Source organism: Hevea brasiliensis, chromosome 13, assembly GCF_030052815.1.
Source record: "Hevea brasiliensis isolate MT/VB/25A 57/8 chromosome 13, ASM3005281v1, whole genome shotgun sequence".
Taxonomy (NCBI): Eukaryota; Viridiplantae; Streptophyta; class Magnoliopsida; order Malpighiales; family Euphorbiaceae; genus Hevea; species Hevea brasiliensis.
In genome coordinates this window covers 84,123,481-84,150,362 of record NC_079505.1, presented here as the reverse complement: position 1 = coordinate 84,150,362, position 26,882 = coordinate 84,123,481, and the positions used below count along the sequence as shown (strand labels likewise).

The 26,882-nt window shown below is 35.3% G+C and overlaps 5 protein-coding genes across 9 annotated transcripts; 4 read left to right on the top strand and 1 right to left on the bottom strand.

Annotated features, from left to right (window-relative positions):
- The first annotated feature begins 117 nt into the window (after nt 1-117).
- Nucleotides 118-2,968, top strand: LOC131171959 (uncharacterized). The gene has a single exon (XM_058132603.1). The coding sequence runs from the start codon at nt 474-476 to the stop codon at nt 1,251-1,253; it is 780 nt and encodes a 259-aa protein (XP_057988586.1). The 5' UTR covers nt 118-473; the 3' UTR covers nt 1,254-2,968.
- Nucleotides 2,969-4,039: 1,071 nt separating this feature from the next.
- LOC110671897 (probable WRKY transcription factor 75) lies at nt 4,040-5,057 on the top strand. Of its 2 annotated transcripts, none has more exons than XM_021834518.2 (2): nt 4,040-4,574; nt 4,691-5,057. In XM_021834518.2, the coding sequence occupies exons 1-2, from the start codon at nt 4,333-4,335 to the stop codon at nt 4,884-4,886; spliced, it is 438 nt and encodes a 145-aa protein (XP_021690210.1). In that variant the 5' UTR covers nt 4,040-4,332; the 3' UTR covers nt 4,887-5,057. The 2 variants fall into 2 exon arrangements, with proteins under 2 accessions (XP_021690210.1, XP_021690211.1); XM_021834519.2 differs by having other exon boundaries at nt 4,101-4,561; nt 4,691-4,858.
- Nucleotides 5,058-5,088: 31 nt separating this feature from the next.
- LOC110671900 (SUMO-activating enzyme subunit 1B-1) lies at nt 5,089-14,838 on the bottom strand. 3 transcript variants are annotated; one of them, XM_021834523.2, is made up of 10 exons: nt 14,561-14,838; nt 14,379-14,430; nt 13,452-13,647; nt 13,156-13,280; nt 12,910-13,026; nt 8,777-8,842; nt 8,256-8,322; nt 7,733-7,836; nt 7,548-7,652; nt 5,089-7,017 (listed from the first exon to the last, which is right to left on the bottom strand). In XM_021834523.2, the coding sequence occupies exons 1-10, from the start codon at nt 14,641-14,643 to the stop codon at nt 6,940-6,942; spliced, it is 993 nt and encodes a 330-aa protein (XP_021690215.1). In that variant the 5' UTR covers nt 14,644-14,838; the 3' UTR covers nt 5,089-6,939. The 3 variants fall into 3 exon arrangements, with proteins under 3 accessions (XP_021690215.1, XP_021690214.1, XP_021690216.1); XM_021834522.2 differs by lacking the exon at nt 5,089-7,017 and adding an exon at nt 7,035-7,458; XM_021834524.2 differs by lacking the exon at nt 5,089-7,017 and adding an exon at nt 7,035-7,458 and having other exon boundaries at nt 13,156-13,235.
- Nucleotides 14,839-16,592: 1,754 nt separating this feature from the next.
- LOC110671899 (F-box/LRR-repeat protein At5g63520) lies at nt 16,593-20,895 on the top strand. Of its 2 annotated transcripts, none has more exons than XM_058132602.1 (10): nt 16,593-17,328; nt 17,517-17,624; nt 17,758-17,850; nt 17,962-18,117; nt 18,333-18,434; nt 18,539-18,578; nt 18,778-18,927; nt 19,190-19,368; nt 19,984-20,096; nt 20,197-20,895. In XM_058132602.1, exons 1-10 carry the CDS (start codon nt 17,119-17,121, stop codon nt 20,636-20,638), a joined length of 1,593 nt encoding a protein of 530 aa, XP_057988585.1. In that variant the 5' UTR covers nt 16,593-17,118; the 3' UTR covers nt 20,639-20,895. The 2 variants fall into 2 exon arrangements, with proteins under 2 accessions (XP_057988585.1, XP_021690213.2); XM_021834521.2 differs by having other exon boundaries at nt 19,184-19,368.
- Nucleotides 20,896-21,065: 170 nt separating this feature from the next.
- Nucleotides 21,066-26,590, top strand: LOC110671898 (F-box/LRR-repeat protein At5g63520). Its single transcript, XM_021834520.2, has 10 exons — nt 21,066-21,331; nt 21,547-21,657; nt 21,745-21,837; nt 21,933-22,061; nt 22,389-22,490; nt 22,574-22,613; nt 23,320-23,475; nt 24,662-24,843; nt 25,240-25,358; nt 25,746-26,590. Exons 1-10 carry the CDS (start codon nt 21,119-21,121, stop codon nt 26,197-26,199), a joined length of 1,599 nt encoding a protein of 532 aa, XP_021690212.2. The 5' UTR covers nt 21,066-21,118; the 3' UTR covers nt 26,200-26,590.
- Nucleotides 26,591-26,882: the final 292 nt, after the last annotated feature.

The window sequence follows — 26,882 nt, the reverse complement described above, 5'->3', positions numbered from 1 at the left end:
CAAGTCTCTGCACATATCTAGTTGGATCATTTTTAAATTTTGGCTGGAATGGAACTCATCTAATTGGTTTCCCATAACCCTACTAGTATTTTGCTGGTTGAAAACTGAGTGAGATCCCATTTTCCGTTAACCCTGCAAGGACAAGAAAACATTGTTCGTTTCTATGAATTTGCGAATCTCACTTTGAAAACTGAAAGATAAAGCAGCACCATGCACGCTCAATACTCCATCGAGATACAGAGAGGCTGGTTAAATAGCCCGTGGCCGTGGTACGACGTACCCTTTAAAGTAGAAGGCTTTTGGGAGTGTTAAACTGCCAAAATCCCTCTCTCGTATCTCCCACTACCCTAAACAATGCAACCCCTTGGTCCCATCGGCCAGTTCTTGGGACTCGAGATGATGGACGAAATACCCCCTTTCTCAATAAAATAACCATCTTTATTATCCAGAAAGACGAAGGAAGAAAGAAAGCGATGAACCACAAAGAGATGAAGTTTAAGAGAAAAGGCAATGTGTACCCTTTCCTCTCTTCACCACCATCCTCATCTTCATATAAAGATCCCGACTCTGTTTTAAAGTTACTCCCAGTGGCCATCTTAGCCCTAGCCTTATCTCTCCCAAACCACGACCGTGAAGTTTTGGCTTACTTGATAGCACGGTCCCTTATCTCCACCACCACCACCCACCCATATTCTTGTTTCAATACTAACCAACATCATTCCAAGAACAATTGCAAAACCACCAACGCCAATGGAAAGAAGAAATGTGTCCAAAAGGTCCCCCTTTTCGAATGTGGGTGTTTCGATTGTTACACCAGTTTTTGGTATAGATGGGACTCTTCTCCAAACAGAGAGCTAATTCACCAAGTTATTGAAGCGTTTGAAGATCATTTGCTCCAAAATGAGTCTCCAAGTAAACACGCTAGACGTAGAAAGAGAGGTAACAAGGCGATTGAGGCCAGTGTTGAATCCGATATTTCTGTCAATAAACCAGAGGCGGAAGCAGAAACATCGGTGGGTGAAGATGAATGTGAGGTGGTGATGATGCCAGAGAACACTGAAGGTGGAGTTGTGAAGGAAAATGGAGTTGTCTGTGGAGAAAAGATGGGAAAGATGACAAGGAATCTGAAAATGGGGATGGTGACAGGACAAGCTTTGGGTGCTAACCACAAGGGTTTGGCCAGGAAGGTTTTACCGGACGTGATGGGTTTATTAAAATCTCGTTTATGGAGTCTTTGGGGTCCGGGCATTTAAGATGGGATTTTCGGTTCTTGCAGTTACCTGCTAAAAAAAAAGGGAAAGAAAAAAAATCGTTTTCTCGGAAAATTACTTATTCTGTAGATGGAGGAAAACTTGTAATACTGGGTTCTGTTTTTGTATGGTTTTTAATGGAATTGAGTTGCTTTGGGTGGTAATATTCTGAGGAGCATAAGTGATAAGGTTCAGATGATGAAAATTGTAACTATTAATCACTTTGCATTATTGCTGTTGACAGTGACTAGCAAAATTAGTATTATTTCTTACTCATTTTATGCAATTTTTGGGCTTTGCTTTCAGTTGGTGTCTTAAACAATCCAGTCTAAATGGAAATTAAATTAAAAATGAGCAACTGGCAGTAAACTAAAAATTAGAGTAGCATCTTACTGTAACGAGAAAATGGTGAAACGATGCAGGTGAAGGGGACCAGAGTCACGGACGACGAAGAAAATTAGGATTTGTCAAAAAGATTTTTCTAACCCGGTGACGTTCGTGAAGCAGAAGCTGATCATGGAATTCAAAAAGAAAATCTCCCTTTAGCAGAAAATGATCATCTTTGATTTTCCTTTGCAGGAAAGAAATTGGATTTTTTGTTGTCGTTTTGGAATTAGCAGTTAGTTTGTGTGTGAGAGCTCACCATCACATGTTTGCTTTGTTAGGGTATTGGTAAATATTATTTGGGTTGGCACTTGGCATTGGCAATTCGCATTGCAGCCATCCCATTCCTACCACCCCCACAGGGTAGGCCAAATCTAATGAAGTCAATTCTCTATGCCTGGGCAAGCACACCCATCTGCTTCTCATTGTTCTGTAATTAGTCACTTATTATTGGCAGTGGGAGAGTAGACATTTTTATTTTCGAAAAGAGAGTGAAGATGAGTGTTTAAAAAAATCAGCAAAACACATTGTTTTGGATAATGTTGAAATCATCTGCAAAGTTTCCTATCACCGCCCATGTAGAAAAGCAGGTTATATGAAGTTTTGACTATTTTTCAAGTACATTATTGGATGCATTATTTGTGGTTGGATCGGAATTAATTTTTCGTGGACATCATATATCATAGTATATGTTTGTTCCTATTGATAAGATCCTGACAAATAAAACATGCTTGATACATTTCCTGCGCTTTTTACAGCCAAATTAGCTTTCTTAGCACCTCCAGGATGCTGATGTAGCCTTTATAATGCTTATTGGAGGTGGATTTCAGATGATCTGTGACCATCTGCGTCCAGGAGTGAAAAAAGGGCTGCCATTCATTTGGCAAGGTAAGGCAAGTAACCCATTTATCAATTTAAAGAAGGAATATAAGGGCACATATTGGCAGGATACATCATCCCGTTCTTCCAGTCTGTTGTGCTCCCAAAAGAAACATAGCACAACTGTGGAGAAATGCTTGCTTTAGCTTTCCAAACTGGTTTAAGGAAAAGCTTGGTCCTAATGATCCTTACTTCCAAAAGCTTGGTGATGGCATGGTTACCCGGGAAGAGCAGCCCAATTCTCCAGCAGTACAACTCAGCCCAATCCCCAATGGCATTAAGAAAGAATGAGGCCCCTGTTTTCTGCTAGTAGACAGCGTATCTTATCTTGAGTTTTTCATTTTTTTTTTCATGCTTAGTTTGATGCTATCAAATCTTTGCTTTTATGGATCTCTTTGAACTATGTATGCTAAACTAAAGACTTCAATTTTATATTTGTAGTTTTATTACTTGAAGTTGTAGCTGTGTGTTTTTGGTCATAGGTCCTTCCCCTCTCCCCTTTTCTCCTTTCTCTTCTTTCCCCTTCAACAACAGTTTTTGATGCATCCATGATAATGGTTCAAAATCAAATAATGATACTAATTCCCAATCTTTTATGATTAAAGAACTTGAATAAGTTAGTGATTTTTTTTAATAAATAATATACTATAATTTTAGATTATATATTTTTACAGGAGAATAATGTCCATTTATGACCCTGCCATTTTCATAGTGACATTTTGAATTTCCAAGAGATGAAAAAGGATCAATGATTGGATATTAAATGAAACAACAGCAACAACAGTACAAAAAATCCCTGGATAAAAACGTTAAATTTGTTTTCCTTGCATTCTAACAGTGGAGGTGGCAACCCAAGCACATATATGTTATCATCACCACAAAATGCAAATTATTCCACTGAAGCGTGCTGCCTAACCTGCCTGCCTGCCTGCTTGATGCCTGGCACCATCAGGGTGAAAGGCCTTTTCTATTTAATACATATTAACCCAATTAAGCAAAATTGTCTACGTTCAACTCACTCAAATTTCAAAATTCTTGCCTAACTAACTATTTCTACTACTGGTGTTCATGTGCAAACGAAAAATAGAGAGGTACTGTTCTAATTCATCTATTATGCTGCACATAAACTTTAAGAAAGTCCTCCACTTTTGCCCTATTGTAAAGCATAGTTAAGCATCATTTATGGTTTCATGAAATTATTCATAGAGATTGTCATTTAGTGTTGGATTCAATTCACACAAGGATTGAAAGTGGCTAATACCCAATTATATTTGGCTGGCTCTTTTGGTTTCCTCTTCAATTATAATCAAGAAAATGAAAAAGAAATGATACAAATTACAATTCACGTGTACAATGCGCATGGCATAGATTATTAACTAATAAATTTTTTTTGGATAATATTAAAAAATTTAAAATGAGAAATGCCAAGGAATATTGAATTTTGTGCTACGAAACAAATATTGATCATGATCAAAATTAATATAAGTATGAAATTTTAGTATATTATTCACCTCTTGATTTAAATGATGTTGCTATATGAGTGGATTGCAGATGATATCGTGCCGTTTACGACTCATCTTCTTTCGCCATACACAGTTTGTGATGCAAATCAGCCTCTCAATGTATCAATTTTTCTCTAGAGTAACTAGCAAGTGAAAATGGACGCCGCCTACTTTTTTCTACAACTTTCTTCTATAATTGCATAAACAAAGCCGCTGCTCCTTCTGTATCTTTTCTTTTCAATTCAAATGGAGAGCTAAGATATTTCTCCCAGCAGGGTCGTCATTTAGAACCATCCACTTGTTCTTCATCATTACAAATGCAAATGGCAAATCCTGGAATCCAATTTGATGAAAGTTGGATTAATTCACCAAAAACTGGAATTCATCAGGGTGGAAGCTCAAGCAGTAAAAGTGGAAAGGTTGATGGGGATAATGAAAATAAGGAGATTACAAGGCATAGATATGCATTTCAGACAAGGAGTCAGATTGACATACTTGATGATGGTTATCGATGGAGGAAATATGGGCAGAAGACAGTTAAGAACAGTAAGTTTCCAAGGTTAGTACTTATAATCTCGTCTGATGTCTCTGATTAATTTCGCTTTGAGAATTAAGATGAAATCTTATATATATCTAAATAATCATGGAATTTGGTTGGTTTATTTGTTTGAACAGAAGTTACTACAAGTGCACCCATAATGGATGCAGTGTGAAGAAGCAAGTCCAACGCAATTCTAAAGATGAAGAGATTGTAGTGACCACTTATGAAGGAATGCATACGCATCCAACTGAGACATGTACTGATAACTTTGAAGAAATAATCCTCAGGCAGATGCAAACTTATAGGCTCCTTTCTAATACTCACGTATGAATTACAACTGGGGAATAAATTAATAATCTTCCACGTACAGTAGGAACATGTATTTTAATTAATTCTCTGTGGCAGGGATGGATGCACTGGGGAGGATCCTGTGCCAAGATTAAATATTCATGTTAGTTTTTCCTGGTTCAGTCTGGATTGAAATTCAGATACTTTTCTTCATGTTGTTCATGATGTATATATGCATATATAATTAATTATAAATGGTGAAGTTAAAAATCTCCAATTAACAAGAACAGAAACTTTCTTACAAAATATTTACAGATCCGTGAATCAACCTCTCCTCAGATAAGAATCACTCTGAACAGACCAAAGAAAGAGAGAGAGAGAGAGAGAGAAAGAGAGAGAGAGAGATCATGTTGGGACTAGAATCACCCCTTTTACTTTCCCATTGCCACTAAGCATCTTCATTGAGATGATACCAATTGCACACAGAATTAGAATTAAAACAATAGCAAGCCAACCCTTGACGACGAGCGTCCACCTAGCTAGTGCCATATCCTGATATCCAACAACACCATTTACACCTTTCTTCTCTTCCTTGTCACTTGCCAGAGCCACCTCGATCCAATCATCACAGATATAAGAAGTTGACGATGAACAAGAACCAGAATGGCAATGAACAGGATACAACTCTTCTTCTTTGCTTTCAACTTTTTCCTTCTCATCATCTGAATCGTAGGAAAACACTGACCTCATCTCATCACTCCCTTGAGCAAAAACATCCCAACCACTGCATATTATCTCCTGTCTCCCTCCAGAACCCACCTCACTTGCACCCTCCGCCACCTGGAAAAGCCGTCTGCCCTTCAACTTGCCACTCACAATGGCTGCCCTTCTCTCTCTCAGTATCTCTTCAACTGCCAAATCATTGTTCCTCAACTTCCATGCTCTGCCACCATCAGAAGGTGACCTCCTGTGTCGAAGAGAAGACATGAGATTTATCGGAGAGTTGTCGAGGAGATGAAGGGCTTTAAGCCTTTAACCATTGAGTCTGTTGACGATCGATACAAGGTTCTCGGTTTTAATTGTTATGGGGTCCCATTGTTGTTGCAAAAGGTTGTACTGCTGGTGTGGTTTTTCTTCTGTATCTTTCCCTTGATTGCTTGATCTTTCCATGGTAGGGTCTCTATCTTTATCGTACTCTATAATGACTTGGGGATTGTGGTGTTTTTGAACCAATAATGAGGTTAGCGGGCGTTGATTTGAACCTGATTCACTGGATTATAACGACATTAGATTATAGCGAGATAATAACTACCCACTTTATAATTTTTGAATTTCTGTTTGGAGCTTCTCAAGCTTAATATAGTTGATACGAATACAACTCGACGATGTCATGGAAGAAAAAATCTGGACTATTACTTCAACAATGGAATCTTGACGACCTTTCTGAGCTGGAGATTTGTGCACTTTCCCTAAACATTGTGTTGGTTACTAGGATTTGCGACCCTTCGCAGGAGACAGGAGGGTTACAATTCTGTTTGGTTCCTATAATCTGATTTCTTTTTCTTTTTCTTTCGTTCTCTAATCTCCACAGTTTGCCTTGCGGCTGTTCCGTATATGATTCCTCCAGCTTCAAGCGCATTCCCTGACCTAAGTAAGCATCTGGTTCATATAATTTCACCTTCATAACAATGTGCATCACAATCTTACTTATTGTTTTTTTTAAATTAACATAAAGCCACTTGTTTCCTCTTTAACAAGGATATAAATTTATCCACATAATTCCACGTGAAGAATAAGTGTGACCCAGGTGCGCTTCCTTTTGTATCAGTTATAATTTACGAGACAAACTGATTGCATATCCCCCACCTCCCATTATCAAAAGAACATTTTTGAACGCGCCCAACAGTCTAGGCCACACCCATGAATCAAGGAAACACCTTAGCCCATTAAAAATATTCAATACCTTGAAATCTACGCTAGAAAGTGTTGTTTTCAGGTTTTATCAGACGTAGTGGCAACAGGGCAGCTCGTGTATCGGCAAACACAGCCTACCATGATGACACTTCTTTCCTGAATCCCTCGAACCAGGATTTCTTTAACTGTACTCTTTTGCCTGGTTGAGGCCTCCAGTGAAATCTATCTTTCCCCAAAACACAATGGCTTCTTGTTCTCGCTGCAGGACAAGCAACGTATCATCAATGGCCACTTATCAGATCTCTTATTAAAGGAATACCACTCACATGCAAGATATGTTGCATCATGGCAATGCAATCATAACTTAGCAGTATGAACATGATTAAGAAAAATAAAAGCTCCAACCATTGAGAGCCACAAGTTAAAAGGTTCATCAGCGACAATCTAATGTCCAAAATCTGCTGAAAAATCTGTCAATGATATTCCTATCATTGGGTCAATATCTCCTAGCATGAAAAATCATCAGATTAAAAATTATCCCATGCATCATCTGTTCCCCACAATCAAATTTACAAACAAATGCACAATTTCATACGTTAGGAGGTGATATATCCTCTATTACGCCTTTCCCGTCCATGGCATCAAAGAAGAAAAAATTCTGGAGAGGATCACCTTTGCCTGATATTGCTTTGATTACCTCCTAAAGGATTTAATGTCAGACATATAAACTTAAGTATTTAATGTTTGAAAGAACATGGATAATTTCAATGAAATCAAAAGAAATGCAACCTGTCCAAGGATTCCTCCAATGATGGCACAAACTGGAGGGAACTCTCTTTTACCCATCACCAATCTTTCCAGGAGGGCATTAGGAATATGAGATTCGTTCATCGACTGAAGGGCATTGAGATTGCGCTAGTATAAGAAGATGCACCAAGAATAACAACTAAAATCACCAATTTCCATGAACGCACCTGTGCCTCACAAAGTTCCTTTTTCAGCTTTAAAACAGCAGGAAGATCCTCCATTGAAATTTCCCCTGGATTTCGTCCCTCAGCCTCTTCAAAGCTTTCTATCACTGCAAAAAGGGAGGATAAAATAGGTAATTCTTCCATGCATAGGCCAAGTTTCAAACCACCACCAGCAAATTTATGAAAAACCCAGTTTCATGGAGATGGAGAAGAAACACTATGCAAAGATATTTTTACTAAGAGAAGGCCAAAACACTATCATTACATACTCCAGAAATCAAAGAAACTGATTTGACGACAATCAGGAATAAACTCAGCCTCATATGCAAAGTATCACTCTGTGCTCCGAAGTACCAAATACAAGTTACACAACCTAGATGAGCAGCTCTGGATGCATTCACCATATCATATCATAATGCTGTGACTTGTCTGAGGTAGCTTGGTTAGCTTCCTCCTTTCTCTTTTCCTTGCTTTTCAGCTTTTCTTTTATTTCCATAGAAAGCAATAACAGAATAAGTAATCGCACCTCTCATGGCAAAATAAAGCTTCGACACCCTCCTGGGGAGTTTCCTCCAAGGTACTGAAATTGATTCCTGCAGGAAGTACACAAGTTGTCAGTAAACTGGGCACCAATTTACATTAATATTATCCATAAAAAATATTCATAACTTTAAAAACAAATGCTATGACCATCTAAACTTGGTATAAACCCTAAAAGCTTGTTACCTCCAAATTTTAAATGCATGCTGCATAAAAAATGATGGTACTGGAGAACAAATCCATTATGCATGTAACATTTGAAATGGTCACAAAATGTAACAATAAATAGAAAAATTATGCAAAATATAGTTTATTTTCATGTTTAGCAATTTGGTTGGTTCTGCCGACGCTGTCATTTTAATAAACATAAAAAACCAACAGTATTAGATTTTTCAACTGGTGTGCATTGAAATTAGACATGCAGCAGGAGATAAGTTCACGCACACATTTAATTAGCACAACTAAACACAAAACTCACTAAAAAAAAACTTCAATATTTGGCACTACCTGAAAACTTGGGTATTGCAATTCACATTCAACGGTGGTGGGTTGATTGTTTTCATCAAGCTTTTTCTGTCAATAATGAGGAATAATATAAAGTTAGTGCCTCTGTAACAACGAATGATATTGAAATTGAAGATGCTTAAAAGCCATTACTTTGCACCAAATATCGGCTGTCACTTTATTAGATAAAGGCCCATAGATGAACTGTGAAGCAGACCAAGACTAAGTCCAAGAACAACATAATAACACATAGAAATAGCAATGCATATATCTGTAAGGTATTGATGGGAACCCATCATTCTCCAGCAATATACTAATTGGTCAGCTTCCCCTCGTCCTCCCCCTAAACCAAATAAGCAATCTACTAATTCCCAAATCTCTGTGATCCCAAATGATTGTAACAAACAACAAGAGGTAGTAGGTCAATTATGTGTCACATCTAAGTCAAATCCTAAATTGGACATTGAGCATACAAAGAAGAAAGAGATGGTAGTCAACATAAGTGGTAAATCGAGAAATCAGTACTCTACCACATACAATAGAAACAATTTGATGACAAGTTACTAAGTTAGTAATCTTTGAATCAACTATCTCGGACCAGACACTCGGTAGCCCAAACAATACAACTCAACTCAACTCAACTAAACCTTTATCCCAAAAATTTGGGGTCGGCTATATGGATTCGCTTTCTCCACTCTAAACGATTTTGGGTTAAATCCTTAGAAATGTGTAATGTTTCTAGGTCATGTTGTACTACTTTACTCCAAGTCAATTTAGGTCTACCACTTTTTTTCTTTCTATCCTCTAACCTAATGTGCTCTACTTGTTTGACTGGAGTCTCCGTATGTCTACGCTTCACATGACCAAACCACCTCAATCTCCCTTCTCTCAACTTATCTTCAATTGGCACCACTCTTACCCTTTCTCTAATACTCTCATTACGGACTTTATTTAGTCTAGTATGGCTACTCATCCACCTTAACATTCTCATCTCTGCAACTTTTATCTTAGACGCATATAACTCTTTCAGTGCCCAACACTCACTACCATATAACATAGCCGGTCGTATAGCTGTATGGTAAAATTTTCCTTTCAACTTATTGGGAATCTTACGATCACATAAAACTCCCGTGGCACGTCTCCACTTCAACCATCCGGCTTTAATCCTATGACTAACATTCTCTTCACATCCCCCATCTACTTGTAGAACTGAGCCTAGATATTTAAAGTGATTACTTTGGAACAGTACCACTCCATTCAAACTAACTCCTTCCTTATCACCAGTTTGGCCTTCACTGAACTTACAATGCATGTATTCTGTCTTCGTTCTACTTAATTTAAAACCCTTTGACTCTAGAATACTTATCCAAAGTTCTAGCTTTCTATTAACTCCTTCTCATATCTCATCTATCAAAACAATATTATCCGCAAACATCATGCACCAAGGAATACTCTCTTGTATATATTTCGTCAATTCATCTAAAACTAATGTAAAAAGGTAAGGACTTATGGCTGATCCTTAATGTAATCCAATTGAGATCGGAAAATCTCTTGTGTCTCCTCCCACTGTACGCACAATAGTAGTTGCTCCTTCATACATATCTTTCAACACTTGTATGTACCTAATAGATACCCTCTTTTGTTCTAACACCTTCCATAAGACATCTCTTGGAACACTATCATAAGCATTCTCCAAATCAATAAAAACCATGTGTAGATCTTTCTTCATATCTCTATATTTCTCCATCAAACTTCTAATGAGAAAGATCGCTTCCATAGTTGAACGACCGGGCATGAAACCAAATTGATTGAGAGAGATAGAAGTATCATGACGTAGTCGATGCTCCACAACTCTCTCCCACAACTTCATAGTATGGCTCATGACCCTATAGTTTGAGCAACTCTGTATGTCTCCCTTATTTTTAAAAATAGGTACTAAAATACTCTAGGTCATGTTGTACTACTCTCCTCCAAGTCAATTTAGATCTACCCCTTTTTTTTCTTTCTATCCTCTAACCTAATGTGCTCTACTTGAGCTTCCGTATGTCTATGCTTCACATGACCAAACCATCTCAATCTCACTTCTCTCAACTTATCTTCAATTGGCACCACTCCTACCTTTTCTCTAATACTCTCATTATGAACTTTATCTAGTCTAGTATGGCCATTCATCCACCTTAATATTCTCATCTCTGCAACTCTTATCTTAGACGCATACGACTCTTTCAGTGCCCAACTCTCACTACCATATAACATAGCCAATCGTATAGCTGTACGGTAAAATTTTCCTTTCAACTTATTGGGAACCTTATGATCACATAAAACTCCCGTGACACGTCTCCACTTCAACCATCCGGCTTTAATCCTATGACTAACATCCTCTTCACATCCCCCATCTACTCGAAGGATTGAGCCTAGATATTTAAAGTGATTACTTTGGGATAGTACCACTCCATTCAAACTAACTTATTCCCTATCACTAGTTTGGCCTTCACTGAACTTACAATGCATGTATTCTATCTTCGTTCTACTTAACTTAAAACCCTTTGACTCTAGAGCACTTCTCCAAAGTTCTAGCTTTCTATTGACTCCTTCTCGTAACTCGTCTATCAGAACAATATCATCCGCAAACATCATGCACCACGGAATACTCTCTTGTATATGTTTCGTCAATTCATCTAAAATTAATGTAAAAAGGTAAGGGCTTATGGCTGATCCTTGGTGTAATCCAATTGAGATTGGAAAATCTCTTGTGTCCCCTCCCACTGTGCACATAATAGTAGTTGCTCCTTCATACATATCTTTCAACACTTGTATGTACCTAATAGATACCCTCTTTTGTTCTAACACCTTTCATAAGACATCTCTTGGAACACTATCATAAGCATTCTCCAAATCAATAAAAACCATGTGTAGATCTTTCTTCACATCTCTATATTTCTCCATCAAGCTTCTAATGAGAAAGATCTCTTCCATATTTGAACGACCGAGCATGAAACCAAATTGATTGAGAGAGATAGAAGTATCATGACGTAGTCGATGCTCTATAACTCTCTTCCACAACTTCATAGTATGGCTCATGACCCTATAGTTTGAGCAACTCTGTATGTCTCCCTTATTTTTAAAAATAGGTACTAAAATACTCTTTCTCCATTCATCAGGCATTTTCTTTGAGTTTAGAATCTTATTAAATAATTTAGTTAACCATGCCACTCCCATATCTCCCAAACACTTCCACACTTTAATTGGTATTTCATCGGGTCCACAGGTTTTACCCACTTTCATTCTCTTAAGTGCTTCCTTTATTTCTAAAGATCTAATCCTTCTAGTATAGTTCACGTTCTTTTCTATTGTTCTATAATCTATATTCACGCTATTACCATTTTGACTATTTTTAAAGAGATCATTAAATAATTTCTCCATCTTCCTTTAATGTCCTCATCTTTCACCAACACTTTTACTTCTTTATCCTTAATGCACCTAATTTGATTGAGATCTTGACATTTCCTTTCTCTCATCCTTGCTAATCTATAAACATCTTTCTCCCATTCTTTAGTTCCAAGTTTCTCATATAACTTTTCAAAGGCCTGTGCTGTTACTTGTCTAATTGTCTTTTTTGCCTATTTCTTTGCTATCTTGTACTATTCATATGTCTCATTATTATCACATTTAGGTAATTTCTTATACCATTCCCTTTTTCTCTTCACTGTCTTTTGTACTTCCTCATTCCACCACCATCTCTCTTTTGAGGGTGGTCCATGTCCTTTAGACTCTCCAAGTACTTTTCTAGCTACTTCTCTAATTTTTTATGCCATCTGTATCCACATATCATTAGCCTCCATATCCAGCTTTCATACTTCAGACTCGAGAAGCTCATTTTTGAACTTCACTTGCTTTACTCCTTTGAACTCCCACCACTTTGTTCGAGCTACACTATTTCTTTTGACCTTACTTGAATTGTTCCTAAACTTGACATCCAAGACCACCAACCGATGTTGACTTGTTAAAGCCTCTCCTGAAATGACCTTGCAATCCTTGCATAGAGCTCTATTGGAAGGTAGCCCAAACAATACAATGCATCAAAATGACCAAGTTGCAAGTGGCAACATCTGAAAATGTAGAGAAAAGATGATCACCTTTGTATATATATACTTCTGCAAATCAACAAAAATCTCACCACAATAATCTCTACAGTCAACTGTATAAAATGCTACACGCTTTGATAACTTGCGACACTTCTCATTGATCAATTTCTGCAGTAAAAGCATAAAAAGCAAGAATATTGGGAAAAAAAAAATGAGCACCGAAAAAATGAAAATGAGTAACAGAGAATCAACAGTATAACTTAGTCATTTGTCAAACAAAAACAGATTGTCTAGTACCTTGGTCATGCGGGTGCAGCAACTGACAATTACAATGTCAAACTTATCAAAGAAGTCTCCACCAAATCTTGACAAATCACCTGTAATTTGGATGCTTATTTTGTTTTCAATTAGCTGCATATATTCTGAATTTAGCAAACAAAGGCGTTTCTTGTAACCATGCCAAAAATTCAAATACATTTAAAAAAAATAATGCTAAGAAAACAATGTTGAGCATTATATTATATATCCAAAAAAAAAAAAAAACAACGATGAGCATTATGTATTTCAAAAGAAAGAGCACAAAAAGTCCAAACCTTTCTCAACAGAAACCCGAACCATTGGGTTGAATTCTTTCAGAGAATTGCAACAAAGCTCAGCAAGTGTTTTCCCAGCATACACATTCTCATTAGGTGGTATCAAAAAGTTTGAAGATAATGCATCTTCAGTCACAGCACGATCATCCACCAGTGTCAAACTACCAACCCCCGCTAATACAATGTTCTTGCAAAACTACCCAAATAAAACCCCTCAAGTTCAAGATGCATATATATCCAAAAAGAAAAGGAAAAAGAAAATAACAATATCTGACATTATAATAAGTTATGAGTAATTTATTAAAAGTCTTCCTGAGGATTAACCTATATGTACTTTTGTTCTTATTGCTTCAAAATTAACAGCGACAAAAGTGTTTTTGTAATATAACACTCTTACGATTGATTGCAACTAATTTTTTTTAATTTTAAGCACTAAGGTAGTAAGGTGTTCTCAGAATATGACTAACTGTTAGCAATTATGATCTGATACCACTTGTTAGCTAAATCAAAATAGATAGATAGATAGATAGATAAATGGAAAGGCGGTATAGAAATTAGATAGATAAGCAAAATCACTGTTCACTTCATTTCTATAACCATTCATTTCATCTTCATAATCTTTTCCATTCCCTTTCCCTACAAAATATAATACTATAGCTTAGGCACATATATATAGCCTATTCTATGAATGCATCTACATCCTTAGTAAATACCTTGCACACCTAGATACATGAGTCATTGTCTAATTACAGTCATTATCCAAACATCTTACTTCATGTACTTATCCTTTCATTTCCACCTTTCGTTTCCCTAGGTACATGAATCTAGCTTATCTAATCTTAATTATTAATCATCTAGAAAAATCTTATATTTCCTAACACTTACATGTCAAATTATATCGGAAATTTTTTGAACTTGAAAACATACCTCGGCAACAGTTCCTTTCATCCCGTAAACTAATATGTGAGATTTGCTCAATCTAAACCATTGAAAACAAACACGAAATTCAATCTAAGTTATCGATAACCAAAAAATAAAAATAAAGCATAAAAAGAGTGCACTGAAATGAGAAATGACGACGAAAATCAAGAAAAAAACACAGAGAATACCTTCGTTGAGCATCAGCACCCCAAACCCTAATTTGGCGATCGTACAATGCAGTCTCCTGCTCGGTTAACTCCTCTCCGTCCATAAGTAACCACAACGTAATCCACCAATTTGACAACAATCTGAATCTAGATTCTCAAGTATTACAAAGAAAACCCTAATTATGATGATCACGAAGTGACGGAGCAGATTCCGAGCTCAGCAGCAGTCTTTCAGAACAGAAGCAACTTTTTTTTTGTCTGATTTCAGAAGCAACTTTTTTTTTGTCTGATTTCAGAAGCAACTTACTTTTGGAGAGGATATGATTCTTATTAATTGTTTAGGGTTGCTTATATTTTAGTTAATTTTACATATATTTTAAAATAAATATTTAATTATTATTAAATTCATTTTTTTTTTGTTTCTTTTGTAAAAATGTGTCCAAAGTCCAGACAGTACCCTGACCCATCATATCCGGGTTTGGGCCGTTATTTTTTTTTTTTCTAATAGATTTGTGATTTTCAAAAATTTTTATGCCTTCGTCAACGATATAAGAAATCCAAAGTATTTACTAGGAGATTTCCTGAAATTGTTTTCTTTATTATTACGGTAGATGATAAGGGTGGATATTATTTAGTTTAAATTAAATAAATTAAATTAAATTATTTTAATTTAATAATTTAATTTTTAAAATAATTTTATTTATTTATATTTTATATTTTAAAATTTTTTATTATTTTAGTTAGATTTAATTTTAAAGAAAAAAATTTAATTGAATCGAATTGAATTTAATTTAATTATTTTATTAATTTTTAAATTAATTTATTTTTATAAAAAAATTATGAATTATATGTAATTTTATATATATATCATTTAATTTCATTGATTAATTGTTATTAGATTCAAATAAAAGTCAAAATCAGATCAATAACTTAAAAATTAAGTATAAATTAAAAAACTCATTAAAATTTAAAATTTAATCTGTTCAATAGAACTAAACTGAAATATAGCAATTCGATTCAGTTTTTCATTCATTTCGATTCGATTCAATATTTAAAATATGATAATTTGATTAATTTAATTTTAATAATTTAGTTTAATTCGATTTGAACTAAATGCTTATCCTGATAGATAAGAGAATTCTGTAAAATTATTGAAAATCACAAATTATGAAAAAAAGTCTTCTCAACAAGTAAAAAAAATTCATTCTGTTCATTTTGCACAGACCCTCTTTCAAAAATCAATTTTTTTTTAATCTTTTTTGCAGGAAATTATTAATTGAAAATTTTTTTTGCGTAGGTATTATCTACATCCTTTTAGACTTTATATAATTAAAAATAATTAACAATAATTAATATTAATTGACTTATTCTCACAAGGTTATTTCTAGAAATAGAGCAAAAATATAAAAATGGTGATATATATATATATATATATTTCAATTGTAAGAATCAATTTGGATTTTTCACAGTTTCAATATTTCTTTTTTGGACAGTTGCTGGATTACTATTAAATTCTCTGTTTAGCTAAAATTAATTATTTAATTTTTATTTAAATATTTATATTTACATATTTTATAAAATTAAACTCTTTAATTCTTTTATTAAATAAAATGTTAATTAATTTACTTTAACTTTGGTTAAGTATTTTTTTTTTTAGAAATCACCTATATCCAAAGTTTACTGACTCAATTAATTCGAATTTGTATCGGATAGGCACACAAACAGAGCAAAATACTTCCTCTCAAGCTTAAAGGTGTTACATAAATATAGTTCGAATTCAAGTCTATTAGTTAAGAGAAGAGAGCGAGTTAAAGATTTAATAAAAATGATAATTAAAATTATAAGATTAAATAATATAAATATTTTAAAAAAATAATTTGATTAATTTTTTATTGTAAAAATTTAAAAAAAATTAAAGGGTTTGATTTCATAAAATATATGACATTTAAATTAAATATAAAAAAATAAAAATTAAGTAGTTAATTTGATAAGCTTGGAATACCTTGTCCAAGAGAAAAATAAATGGCAACATCTGCGTCCAAAGACAAAGATGTAGACGAAAGTAGAATCGAATGCAGCGGCTTCGCAGTAATTCTATGATAAATAAATTACTATTGCAAACCCCAACTCCAGATCTTCCCTTTTCTAGGGGGGGAGCAGAGACGCCAGCCAGGGGGGAAGCATACAATTCAATTTCAACAAAGACGCTCCTTTCCCTCGCAACACACGCTTACAAAATACTAGTAAACAGTGCCTTAAATGTGGATCCTCAACTCCAGATAAAGATTAAACAGTCAGATTTATCAAACTATGAACACCAGTTAGCTGGCATTTAATGCCAAATCATATCAATCTACAGAATCCAAAGCCAGATACTAAGAGAAGAAGAGAATCCAAATCCCCATCAATGCTCTTAATTGCAGCACGATTCTGCAGCGGAAAAACCTTCTTTTTCTATGTCAAAATGCATATTTCTTTCCATGTATAAAAACTCCCACCGCTGCCCCTTTTGTTTTCTTTCCATTCAAAAACTGCTCTGCTCTCTCTCTCTCTCTATCTATTTATACATCACCTAGTAAATGGAGATGAACCCACCAAGGAACAAAATGAAGAGGGCTAGCGGTTTCTCTCTGGTGAGTGAAGATGTTATTGAAAATATACTCTCTAGGCTTCCTGCCTTGTCATTTGCTTCCGCAGCCTGCGTTAGCAAATGCTGGAACAAGGTGTGCGGTCGAATCCTCTCAAGGCCTAAGTTTGCCTCTGCTCTCTCTCTCAACCCTTCCCTCCATGTGAGTTCCCATTCTTAATCTTCTCAAGAGGAAAACTTTAATATGGTTCCAACTGATGTGATGGATTTGAATTTCCAAACATTCTATTTATGTGTATGTTCCATGCTTTAATTGCTGAAAAGATATGGAGTGGCTCACTTTTTATTTATTTGTTTGTTTTTTTTTTATATTTATGTTGTAATTAACAGGATGCTGTGAATGAGGTTTTTGAAAAGGTTCTGTCCGAGCCTATTTCTCCTCACTTTGCAATTGCCTGTATTGGCAAGCAATTCAGCTTGGAAGTGGCTCACCAACTAGTAATCATTCTTCATTAAATTTGATTCATTTCACTAAAATTTTTGTTGTATTTTCTTTTCTGATTTCGCCTATCAGCTATACTTTGCATTTGGTAAACCTGACTACAGTTGCATTTGATAATCTATGATGAAGATAACACAAAAATTGGGCTCAAAAGTGCCAGTAATTACTAATGCAGCCAGTGGAATCATCGGTGCTGATGCTTGTAGCGATGAACTAAAGGAGGTTAGTGTGTGCATCTTTATTATTCTTTTCAGTCAAAGTAAAATCTTGGGAAGAAAAGAAAAAAAAATTGATACATGAGTCCTTATCTTTTCTTGTGAAAATAACGTGCAGATTAGGTGGGAATCAAGTGATGACGATGATGATGATGATCAGGATGATGAGACTGATTCTCAAGGAGACAGTCTACTTGATAAAGGAATCGTTTTGGTTGTTGGATTTGTACCTGGACTCAAAGTTGATGCAATCCCACTGTTGCGACCAAAGACGGTAATTTTCTTCTCGTAAAAAATGGGAAATAATACATACATGATTCATGAATTCTCCATCTGAAGTGATATGATAAAGGATTGTCTAGAGAGTCATGCAAGATCAATGGTCACTTTACATTGTTGTGAAGGCTAATGTGGAGTCATTAAATTGGGGCAAATTTTGATGTATGGCATTGCAATTTCATTACTGACAATATCATTCACTACCATCAGGTACCTCAAATAGCTTTGGTTGACAAATTTTTGATGGATATTAGTAGCTTCACAGCGTCTGTTTCAGATTGCTTATCACCTGCTGGGATCATATTGTTTGGAGTAAGTTGGGGTTCTAATTGTCTCTTTGCAAAGTAGTTCCTTCTACACTTATTTGGATTTTTTGTGGGAGCCATTGCTAACATGTGATATTGCTGGTTATCTAGGATCGAAACATCGATATGAAACCTATCCTTGCAAAAATGGGTAAGTACTATATGATGAGCATTTGTCTTTTTTAATTATTTCTTTTTTGGACAAGATGATTTATTCATCTGTTGCATTTCTTTCTATTAAGGTTCTAATCATCATATATGGTCTCTTCAACTGAATGGCTTTGAGAGTTATTCTTATGAGCTGTGATTTACGTCTTACATATGAAGCTGATAGCTTTTCAACTTTGTAGATTTTGCCATGAATGAGGAAACAGTCATTGTGGGTGATGCAACTGGCTGCTTCTTGTGCAGAAGGGCAGATGATTCTCAAAATGACCATGCAGATACGAACTTAGATGCTGTTGCCCTTGTATTTGCAAGGGACAAAAATAAGTCTGATGGTACCTCATGAGTTTTGTGCATTGATTTTAATAATATGATACAATTAGTCAATCAGTAACTTCGCCTCTCTATACAAAAATGTTGCATTTGAAAATTTAATAATAAAAATCCTGTAGTTGGCATCAAATGTTTGAAGGTTGCAAAATACATTAGAGATATTCTATTTATATACTCCTTTTTCCTTATTTTCCCTTTTCCAATTTTATAGATTTTATATTTTTTAATTTATTTTTATTTTCTGGCTTTTTTTCAAAGGGGCAGGTATAGGAGAAATTCAATTTCATGTCACATTGTCAACTGGCGTAATGCCATTTGGTCCCCAACTCCAGGCAGTTTGTGTTATAGCAAAAGACACTGAGTGTTCATGGCTTACTGCCAGATTGCAAGGACAGTATGAAATTCTTGATGGGGAGGGCCTCTTAGGTGATATTAGTGATCAGGTAAAATGTTTTTGTTATTATTTTTATTTTTTACAAATTGGCAGGTCTCTGCTGCTTCTATTTCTTGACAACTTCTGGTTAGAGCAACTGTGATTGCATAAATGGCCTCAATAATTTATCAAATGGCTATGGCTATTAGGAAATTAATTAGCTCGAGTATCATCATCCTTGAACTTTAGGGTTCTGCATATTTTATTTTGAATCTACTTGCCTTAGATGAAGCTGAAACCCACTTTGCAAGTTGGGGCATTCATGTTGTGGAAAATTTTGATGGATTCAATCATTTGAAACTATGCAATTACGCTAAGCATAATGTTCAATAGACTGATGTTGATTTTCTTGGATTGTTATAATCACAGTCTTAATTTGTGTTTTGCTATAGTTAATTCTTCCTTGATCATATAATTAGCACAATTAACTGTAATATATGTTACTGTTCCTTTGTCTGGTCAGCGGGATAATGTTTGAGACCATTTAGCAGTCTTGTGATCAAGGTGTCTAATAGCTATGCAGTTGTGATTCTTCTGGTTAGAAGTGTGTCTAATAGCTATGATGTTTTTCCAAAGCTCCTTTCCTTGAGTTCCTAAAAAAAAAAAAAAAAAAAAACTGTTGCAGTTCAATGGCGAAGAGTCTCCTGATCTCTACATTGGAGTTGTACAGCAAAGAGAATGCTGTATTGGCACAGAGAGTTCATCAAGGGCATCCTTGGCGTTTTATGAAGTTCTTGGGTAAGGCACATTTTCTAGCCACTTTCAATTTATGTTCTGCACTGTAATTAAGGGGAAAAAAGAATAAGAAATGATCCTGAGTTCTTTTGGTTTATAACAGGGGCGATAAAGAGTTCTTTATCATTAACGGTGTTGGCATCAAACCTGGTGATTCTTTCCTATTCTACCATTCAGACTCTGATACTGCATCATCGTCATGTGGCGACGCCTACAGAAACCTTGCAAATCTGAAGGAAGAATCGAAAAGGAAAAACTGCCTGCGTCCGAGGAATGTTGAAGAGGAAGAGGTTTTTGGAGGTTTAATTTTCTCTTGTGTTCACCGGGGTGAGTCATTCCACCATGATACAGATAGCTTCCCATTCCGCGAAAACTTTCCTGGAGTTCCACTAGCAGGAGTGTTTTGCGGTGGAGAAATTGGACGAGGTTCTTCAAGCTCAATATCTCAAGAAGATGATGAAGAAAACTCTGCTCGTTGCTGCCTGCATTATCATAGCACAGTATACTTGGTTATGTCATATGTTCCAGCAACTTCAGAGCGTTAAATGCATAAAAGGCAAATATATATGCCCCTTATCAATGGATGCATAAAACTTGCCATAGTGTATAGCGTTTTTCTATTGCATATAGTTTAGCTTCGTGTATGTATCAGAGCTCCAACAATGCTTGCTGATGTTGTTTTTGTGTTCTTTGATGTATGAATTATGAAATTGAATTGGGGGGACTTTGCTCCTTCTAAATACTTTTGTTTGACATTGTTGCCAAATTGCAAATTAATAGATTTTCCCGTGATGTTTATGTACCCAGAAATTCATGGCTATCTTTGATACATAACACTAAATCAATGGTTAAATTTGAGATAAAGTGTCATGCCCTTCCCTTAATGAGGCAAACGTCGTTTGGCTGAGAGGTTGACAAAAGGTCAAAACGGCATGCCGTTGAAATAAATTAAAAATGAAGGATTGCGAATTTCTTTTCACATAATAATAATCCACCTGAGCGACGAAGCTTGGCACTGCTCACAAATGGAGGAAGAGACGAAGAAAAAACGTATCGAAGAGGCAAAAACAGGGTTTGGTTTGCTAAGCGAAGATATAGTTGAAAAGATACTGAGAAGATTACCAGCCCCATCGCTGGCATCAGCGGCATGCGTCAGCAAATTATGGTACCAGAATTGCAATCGAATCCTTTCTCGACCAAAGCTCGCCTCTGCTATATCTCTCAACCCTTCCCTTGACGTACGTGTATTTTTGCCCTAGCCAAGCCCTACCCCATGGATTATTTTCATTAAAAAAGTTTAATTCCCTCTCTCTCTCTCTCTGTCTCTCTCTCTGTGACTATGATTGTCTTTAGATGATCTGATTAATGGTTCCCGTTTGATTAGAAATGTTGACATATCCCACTGCATTTCTATGTTTTCAAATGCATCATTTGTATAATTTTTAATCAACAGATTGCTGTTCAAGAGGTTCTTGATAAAGTTCTCTCGGAGCCCATTCGACCACATTTTGCCATTGCAAATGGTTTTGGCAGTACCTTCTGCCTGCAGAAAGCATTTGATTTGGTATGAATAACCATCCCTCAGCTCTCTGCTGTTTTTGGGTTTTTGATTGCCGCCCTCTGATATGGTTTGTTTATCTTTATGCTTCAGTTAGCAGGAAAACTGGGTTCCAGGACTCCTCTTATCGTAACCTGGGCCAATGGAGTCATGGGAAGAGATGCTCTTACCAATGAGTTCAGAGAGGTTTGACTGTATTCTTTCTCCGTGTAAATATGTGTGTCTTGTAGGAAAGTTGATGAAACAGAACACTCATTTTCCCCCAATAACTAAATATGTAGGTCATGGGGGGAGATGATTGTAGTGATTGTGATGACAAGCATATGGATGCCAATTCTGGTATCCTTTTGACTGTGGGCTTTTTACCTGGATTGCAAGTTGAGGCCATCCCTCTGTTAAGACGAACGCAGGTAATGAAACTCTACTATTAGAACTCAATTTTGATCACAACTTCTACTCTTAAAAATCAATTTGATTCTTCAGATACCGGATCTCATTGTGGAAAGTGTATGAGAGATTCTTTATAATATTCTGATATTAAATGCTCCATCGTAAATCGCATAAAATAAGGGAAATGGTTTATCTAGACAAGTGGATGGTGAATAACCATGATGTCTATAAATCTGTGAATATACCCATGCTTAGGTTCCTTATTATTTTAGTAGCTCAAGGAGCCAAGATGCTTGTTATGCGCTCCGGAAAAGCAAACTGATCTCGGCCTTTTTCACTGGCAACAGGCACCTCGAGTATCAATGGCTGATGACCTTGTGGTGGACATTCGGAGCTACACAGTTTTGGCTTCAGGTTGCACATCGCCAGTTGGAATCATAATGTTTGGAGTAAGTGATGTTTTGCCACTTGCTATCACATCATTGTATATCTTTTATTGCAGTCCTTGTTAAAATGTGGGTTATTGCTGCAGGGTGGAGATATTGACCTGAAACCTATCATTGAGAAATTGGGTGAGATTTTCTCATTACAGCTTTCTTCTTTCTCATGTTTGATTTTACTCATAGAAAAAGATATGAATTTAACGTTTTGTCTATGGGGAATGTGGTAAACGAAAGATGTAATTTTTGCATTTGATATCCCATTCCCAAGCAATTAAAGAGATCAACAGTGGTAATGTATGGCTTAGTTGCTTTTAGGATTCATACCCTTTGAAATTCCAAACAACATAAAGTATGTTTTCTTTTTTGTTTTACTTCTACATTTGTTAATTCTTTATTTTATTATTCCCGTATCTGCAAAGGCTGAGGTCTGTTTTATGATATTTATTGGTGAAAGTAGATCCCTTTTGTTTTGTGTTTTATTGTTGACTTTTATGCTGGTGAATATGGGCCTACAACTTGGAATAGCACTTAGAATCAATAGACATTACATTTTCTTGTAGACAGTGTTGCTTTAGATATGGCTTTTTGGTTATGTGAGTGGGCTTGAAGTGAACCTAGCAATGAGATCTGAAGTCTGAAATTATATCTGGATAATTGATAAATTTAGAATTCACTTATTTCTTGGCCTAGATGTTGAAACTTTTGCTAGATTATCGGTATTCTGTAGCTAACTTGTGCATTTGCTTCTAGTTCACGATATCTTGTATATTGCAGATTATGCCATGGAGAAAGCTTTTGTACTTACTTAAAGTTCATAATGTGTTATAAATTGCAGATTATGCCATGTTGAAGGAAACTATTATTGTTGGTGATGAGAAAACTGAATTTTTGTACAGAAGTGGCATGGAATCAAAAAATGTCTGTGAGAGCAAGAAATATTTTTCTGATGCTGTTGCTCTTGTGTTTGCAAGGGATAGAGAAAAAGCTCATGGTAGCTGTTTATTCGTTTATGTGGATGCAATTTCATTCTCCTTTTGAAGCAGGGGTGGAACTACATGGCCCCTCTAAAGTTTGGAAAATTATGTTTAAATAGTTCTTGTTTTTGAAAAACATTATTGGTATGGTGCCTCAAAATTTGGGAACTTTTATCTAACTCCAACTCAATTCAATTCAACTAAGGGTGAGTTTGGTACGGGGTTAATAAGTGTTAATTATTAATCTTGTAATTTTTAATGCTGTTTGGATGTTTTAAAGTAAATAGGTTAATTTTTAACCTCATAAACATTTAACTCTTTTTAGGGGTTAAATGTTAGCCTTGGGATGGGTAGGTTAAATGTTAATCTAACAGAAGTTAAACACACTATTTATATATTTCTTTCGTATTTCTTCTCAATTTATTTTATTTTTTAGTCCCTTCATCTCCAAAAACTCTTCGTCTCCTACAACAATAAGAAGGTACGATTTTTTTTTCTTTTTTACAAAATAAATTATGCTAGTACTATAACCATGGATATATATGACTTTCTTTTTCTTTTTTCTGTGGATGTTATTTATTTATATTGTTAAACTTCCAAAATATGTTTTGTGTTATGCAGCTTTTTGTCAAGTTGTTCAGTGTGTGTGTGTATATATATATAAGTTGGCAAGATAAAGAGAACATAATAATATTATGGTAGATAATAAAAATACAGTTAATAAATTTTTTAAATTAAATTATTTACAAATAAAAAATAATATTACCAAAAATAAAAATAAAAAAATAATTTTGATATTTGTTATTAAAATATAAAAATAAATGTTTATATATTTTCATGTGAGCTCAATTTTTTATCCTTATACTAAATATCATTAATTGTTACACCATTAATTATCTTTTACCCCTTAATAATTACTCTCTTAAATTTTACAAGGTTAACACTTAACCTTCAATTTTTTAACATTGTACCAAACGCACCCGAAGCCTTAATCCCAAATTAATTGAGGTCAGCTTATAGAACCTCAATACTATTTAAAAATAATTTTCATTGCTAATTTTATCTTCAGCCCCTACAATTTTAATGGTCCGGCTCCACCCCTATTTGCAACTGAAACTGATGATGCAACAATTAGCACACTTTTTTTTTTAAGTGTTGTAATTTTTTTTATCGCATACATGTTCTAATTTGCTTAGTGAACAGGAATAGGGGAAATTCAATTCCATGCTGCATTATCAAATGGTGTTTCTGCAATAGGTCCAAGGTATAAAGCAGCTTCTGTTAGAGTGAATCATCGTGATTGTACTACTTGGCTCACTGCCAGACAAGAAGGGCAACATGAGATTCTTGATGGTCAAAGGATTTTAAATGACATTAATGATGAGGTATGCTAGTATTTTGATAACTATGCTTTTGGTTTTCAAAACATATGTCTTGAATCCTGTCAAAGAAAAGCAAAACAGCTGGAATTTTTATAATTTGAATTGCCTTTTCCTTATTGGAAGTGAGCATTTCATAAACACTTGAAGTGGCTCGCACTTAACAAAGATGAAGTCACTGTCCTCATAAATGATTGTGAAACTATAATCTCAATCAATTCTATTTTTTCTCAACTTAATTTTTTAAGCTGCATTTTACTCCAAATTTTCAAGTAGTGTTTTTTCAACAGAATATCCTATTTTCTTTTCGTTGGACATCAAAGATAGCATCATGCCTATTGATTGCCAACCCTTTTACCCTTTTATTGTACTAATATTTCTAAAGCAAAAACCTTTTGGCAGTTGGAAAATCGCAATGGAGGTGCTGATCTATACATTGGGGTTACAAAACTCAGAAAATGCTCTATTGAGAGAGAGAAGCCAAGGTTGATGTCATACTTGGCTTTCCATGGAGTCATGGGGTGAGATATTGAACTTTTCTCTCATCTTTATTGGGGCTAATTTTTCTTCTAAATGTTTGCCATGCACTTGCAATTTGATATTAATCCCAAAGAAATTTGCTGTATCCATTCAATACTCTACTCATCTGTTAAACTATGTACTTCTAGTGCTGTGCATGCAGTAGTAAAACCAAAAATATTAGGATATCATTGTGAAAAACAATTTAGAAATTCATTTGGTACTGTTTAAACTACTCACTGCCAGACCCATTCCACGGATCTTATTTCTAAATTATTCTAAAATCACGTTTTATTGTTATAGATGAGCACAGGAGTTTCTTTTGGTCTTTTTAACTTCTATTCACCCCTGTTTAAGGATAACATTTGGAGGTTTTGCTTTTTCAACAGAGGAGATGAAGAGTACCTTTTTGTTTATGGTGCTGGCATCAGAACTGCAGACTATTTCCAATTTTATCATTCAGATCCAAACACTGCATTAACTTCATGCAGTAATGTTTCTGTGAACCTGAGAAACTTGAAGCTAGATTGGAATTCCAAAAAGGGCCTTCATCCAACAGATGTTGCTAATGAATGTAAGAAGGAATGCATAGGAGGTTTTATTTTTGCGTGTTGTGGACGTGGTGAATCATTTTTTGGGCGGCCCAATGTTGATAGTTCTCCACTATTGGAGAATTTTCCAGGGGTCCCATTGGCAGGAATATTTTGTGGCGGGGAAATAGCCCGTGGCATTTCAATCTTGAATGCGCATGGAGGGCAAGAAGAAAGCACTCCCAGTTGTCTGCGTGTGTTTAGCACAGTATATATGGTGCTGTCATATGCCCCGGCATCTATGGAGCATTAGATCCTGTTCATGATTGTGTCTCAAATGGATGGAAGGAATCAGACTATCAGAGATATGACTCAACTATAAATAGCTGATGATGCTTCTTTTTCTTATCTCCATTTTCTTAAGGTGGTAGTGGGCATGTTTCTGACTGTCTTGCAAGTAAAACCATCCGAAGCCACTCATCAGACAGGGATGCTGGGATGAGCCTTTATGCGATGCAAATCTTTGTCGTCTCACTGTTTTGTTATTATCTTTTCTAGGGTTCTAAGAACTGGGTTGTAGTATGTTTGAGTGTACTGGATGCTTAGTAGATCACTATGCATTTTATCAGGGTCAACATACATAGAATTATGTTGTATGGTTTGATAGAATTGTTGTGAAATAAATGTATTTCGTCTTTCTGAAATATCATGGTTTCCCGAATAAAATATTTCAACCGCGGTTTCACCAACTATGCGACGGCCTAAGGTCCGTTAAAATGGGCACTAGTGCTACCACTTCTCTCATATTTCTTATCATGCAAAAGTTTTCATACAGGTTTTATATTAATTAGAAGTTATTTTGTTAGGTTAAAATTATTGATTTGAAAATAATGAAAAAAAAGGGAAATAATAAACTCATAATTAAATAGAGTGATACATGGTATATGTTAATTCATTTTAATTAATTTAAGATTATGTAAGTGATTAAAATGTTTT

Excerpts from the sequence above, each read along its gene's own strand:
- LOC131171959 (XM_058132603.1), top strand. The coding sequence starts at position 474 with ATGAACCACAAAGAGATGAAGTTTAAGAGAAAAGGCAATGTGTACCCT.
- LOC110671897 (XM_021834518.2), top strand. The coding sequence starts at position 4,333 with ATGCAAATGGCAAATCCTGGAATCCAATTTGATGAAAGTTGGATTAAT. Across the intron at positions 4,575-4,690 it reads AAGAACAGTAAGTTTCCAAG|AAGTTACTACAAGTGCACCC; the intron begins GTTAGTACTTAT and ends TTGTTTGAACAG.
- LOC110671900 (XM_021834522.2), bottom strand. The coding sequence starts at position 14,643 with ATGGACGGAGAGGAGTTAACCGAGCAGGAGACTGCATTGTACGATCGC. Across the intron at positions 14,431-14,560 it reads GGTGCTGATGCTCAACGAAG|ATTGAGCAAATCTCACATAT; the intron begins GTATTCTCTGTG and ends TCAATGGTTTAG. Across the intron at positions 8,323-8,776 it reads TGCAATACCCAAGTTTTCAG|GAATCAATTTCAGTACCTTG; the intron begins GTAGTGCCAAAT and ends TACTTCCTGCAG.
- LOC110671899 (XM_021834521.2), top strand. The coding sequence starts at position 17,119 with ATGGAGATGAACCCACCAAGGAACAAAATGAAGAGGGCTAGCGGTTTC. Across the intron at positions 17,329-17,516 it reads CTCTCAACCCTTCCCTCCAT|GATGCTGTGAATGAGGTTTT; the intron begins GTGAGTTCCCAT and ends TGTAATTAACAG. Across the intron at positions 18,118-18,332 it reads CACTGTTGCGACCAAAGACG|GTACCTCAAATAGCTTTGGT; the intron begins GTAATTTTCTTC and ends CACTACCATCAG.
- LOC110671898 (XM_021834520.2), top strand. The coding sequence starts at position 21,119 with ATGGAGGAAGAGACGAAGAAAAAACGTATCGAAGAGGCAAAAACAGGG. Across the intron at positions 21,332-21,546 it reads CTCTCAACCCTTCCCTTGAC|ATTGCTGTTCAAGAGGTTCT; the intron begins GTACGTGTATTT and ends TTTAATCAACAG. Across the intron at positions 22,062-22,388 it reads CTCTGTTAAGACGAACGCAG|GCACCTCGAGTATCAATGGC; the intron begins GTAATGAAACTC and ends CACTGGCAACAG.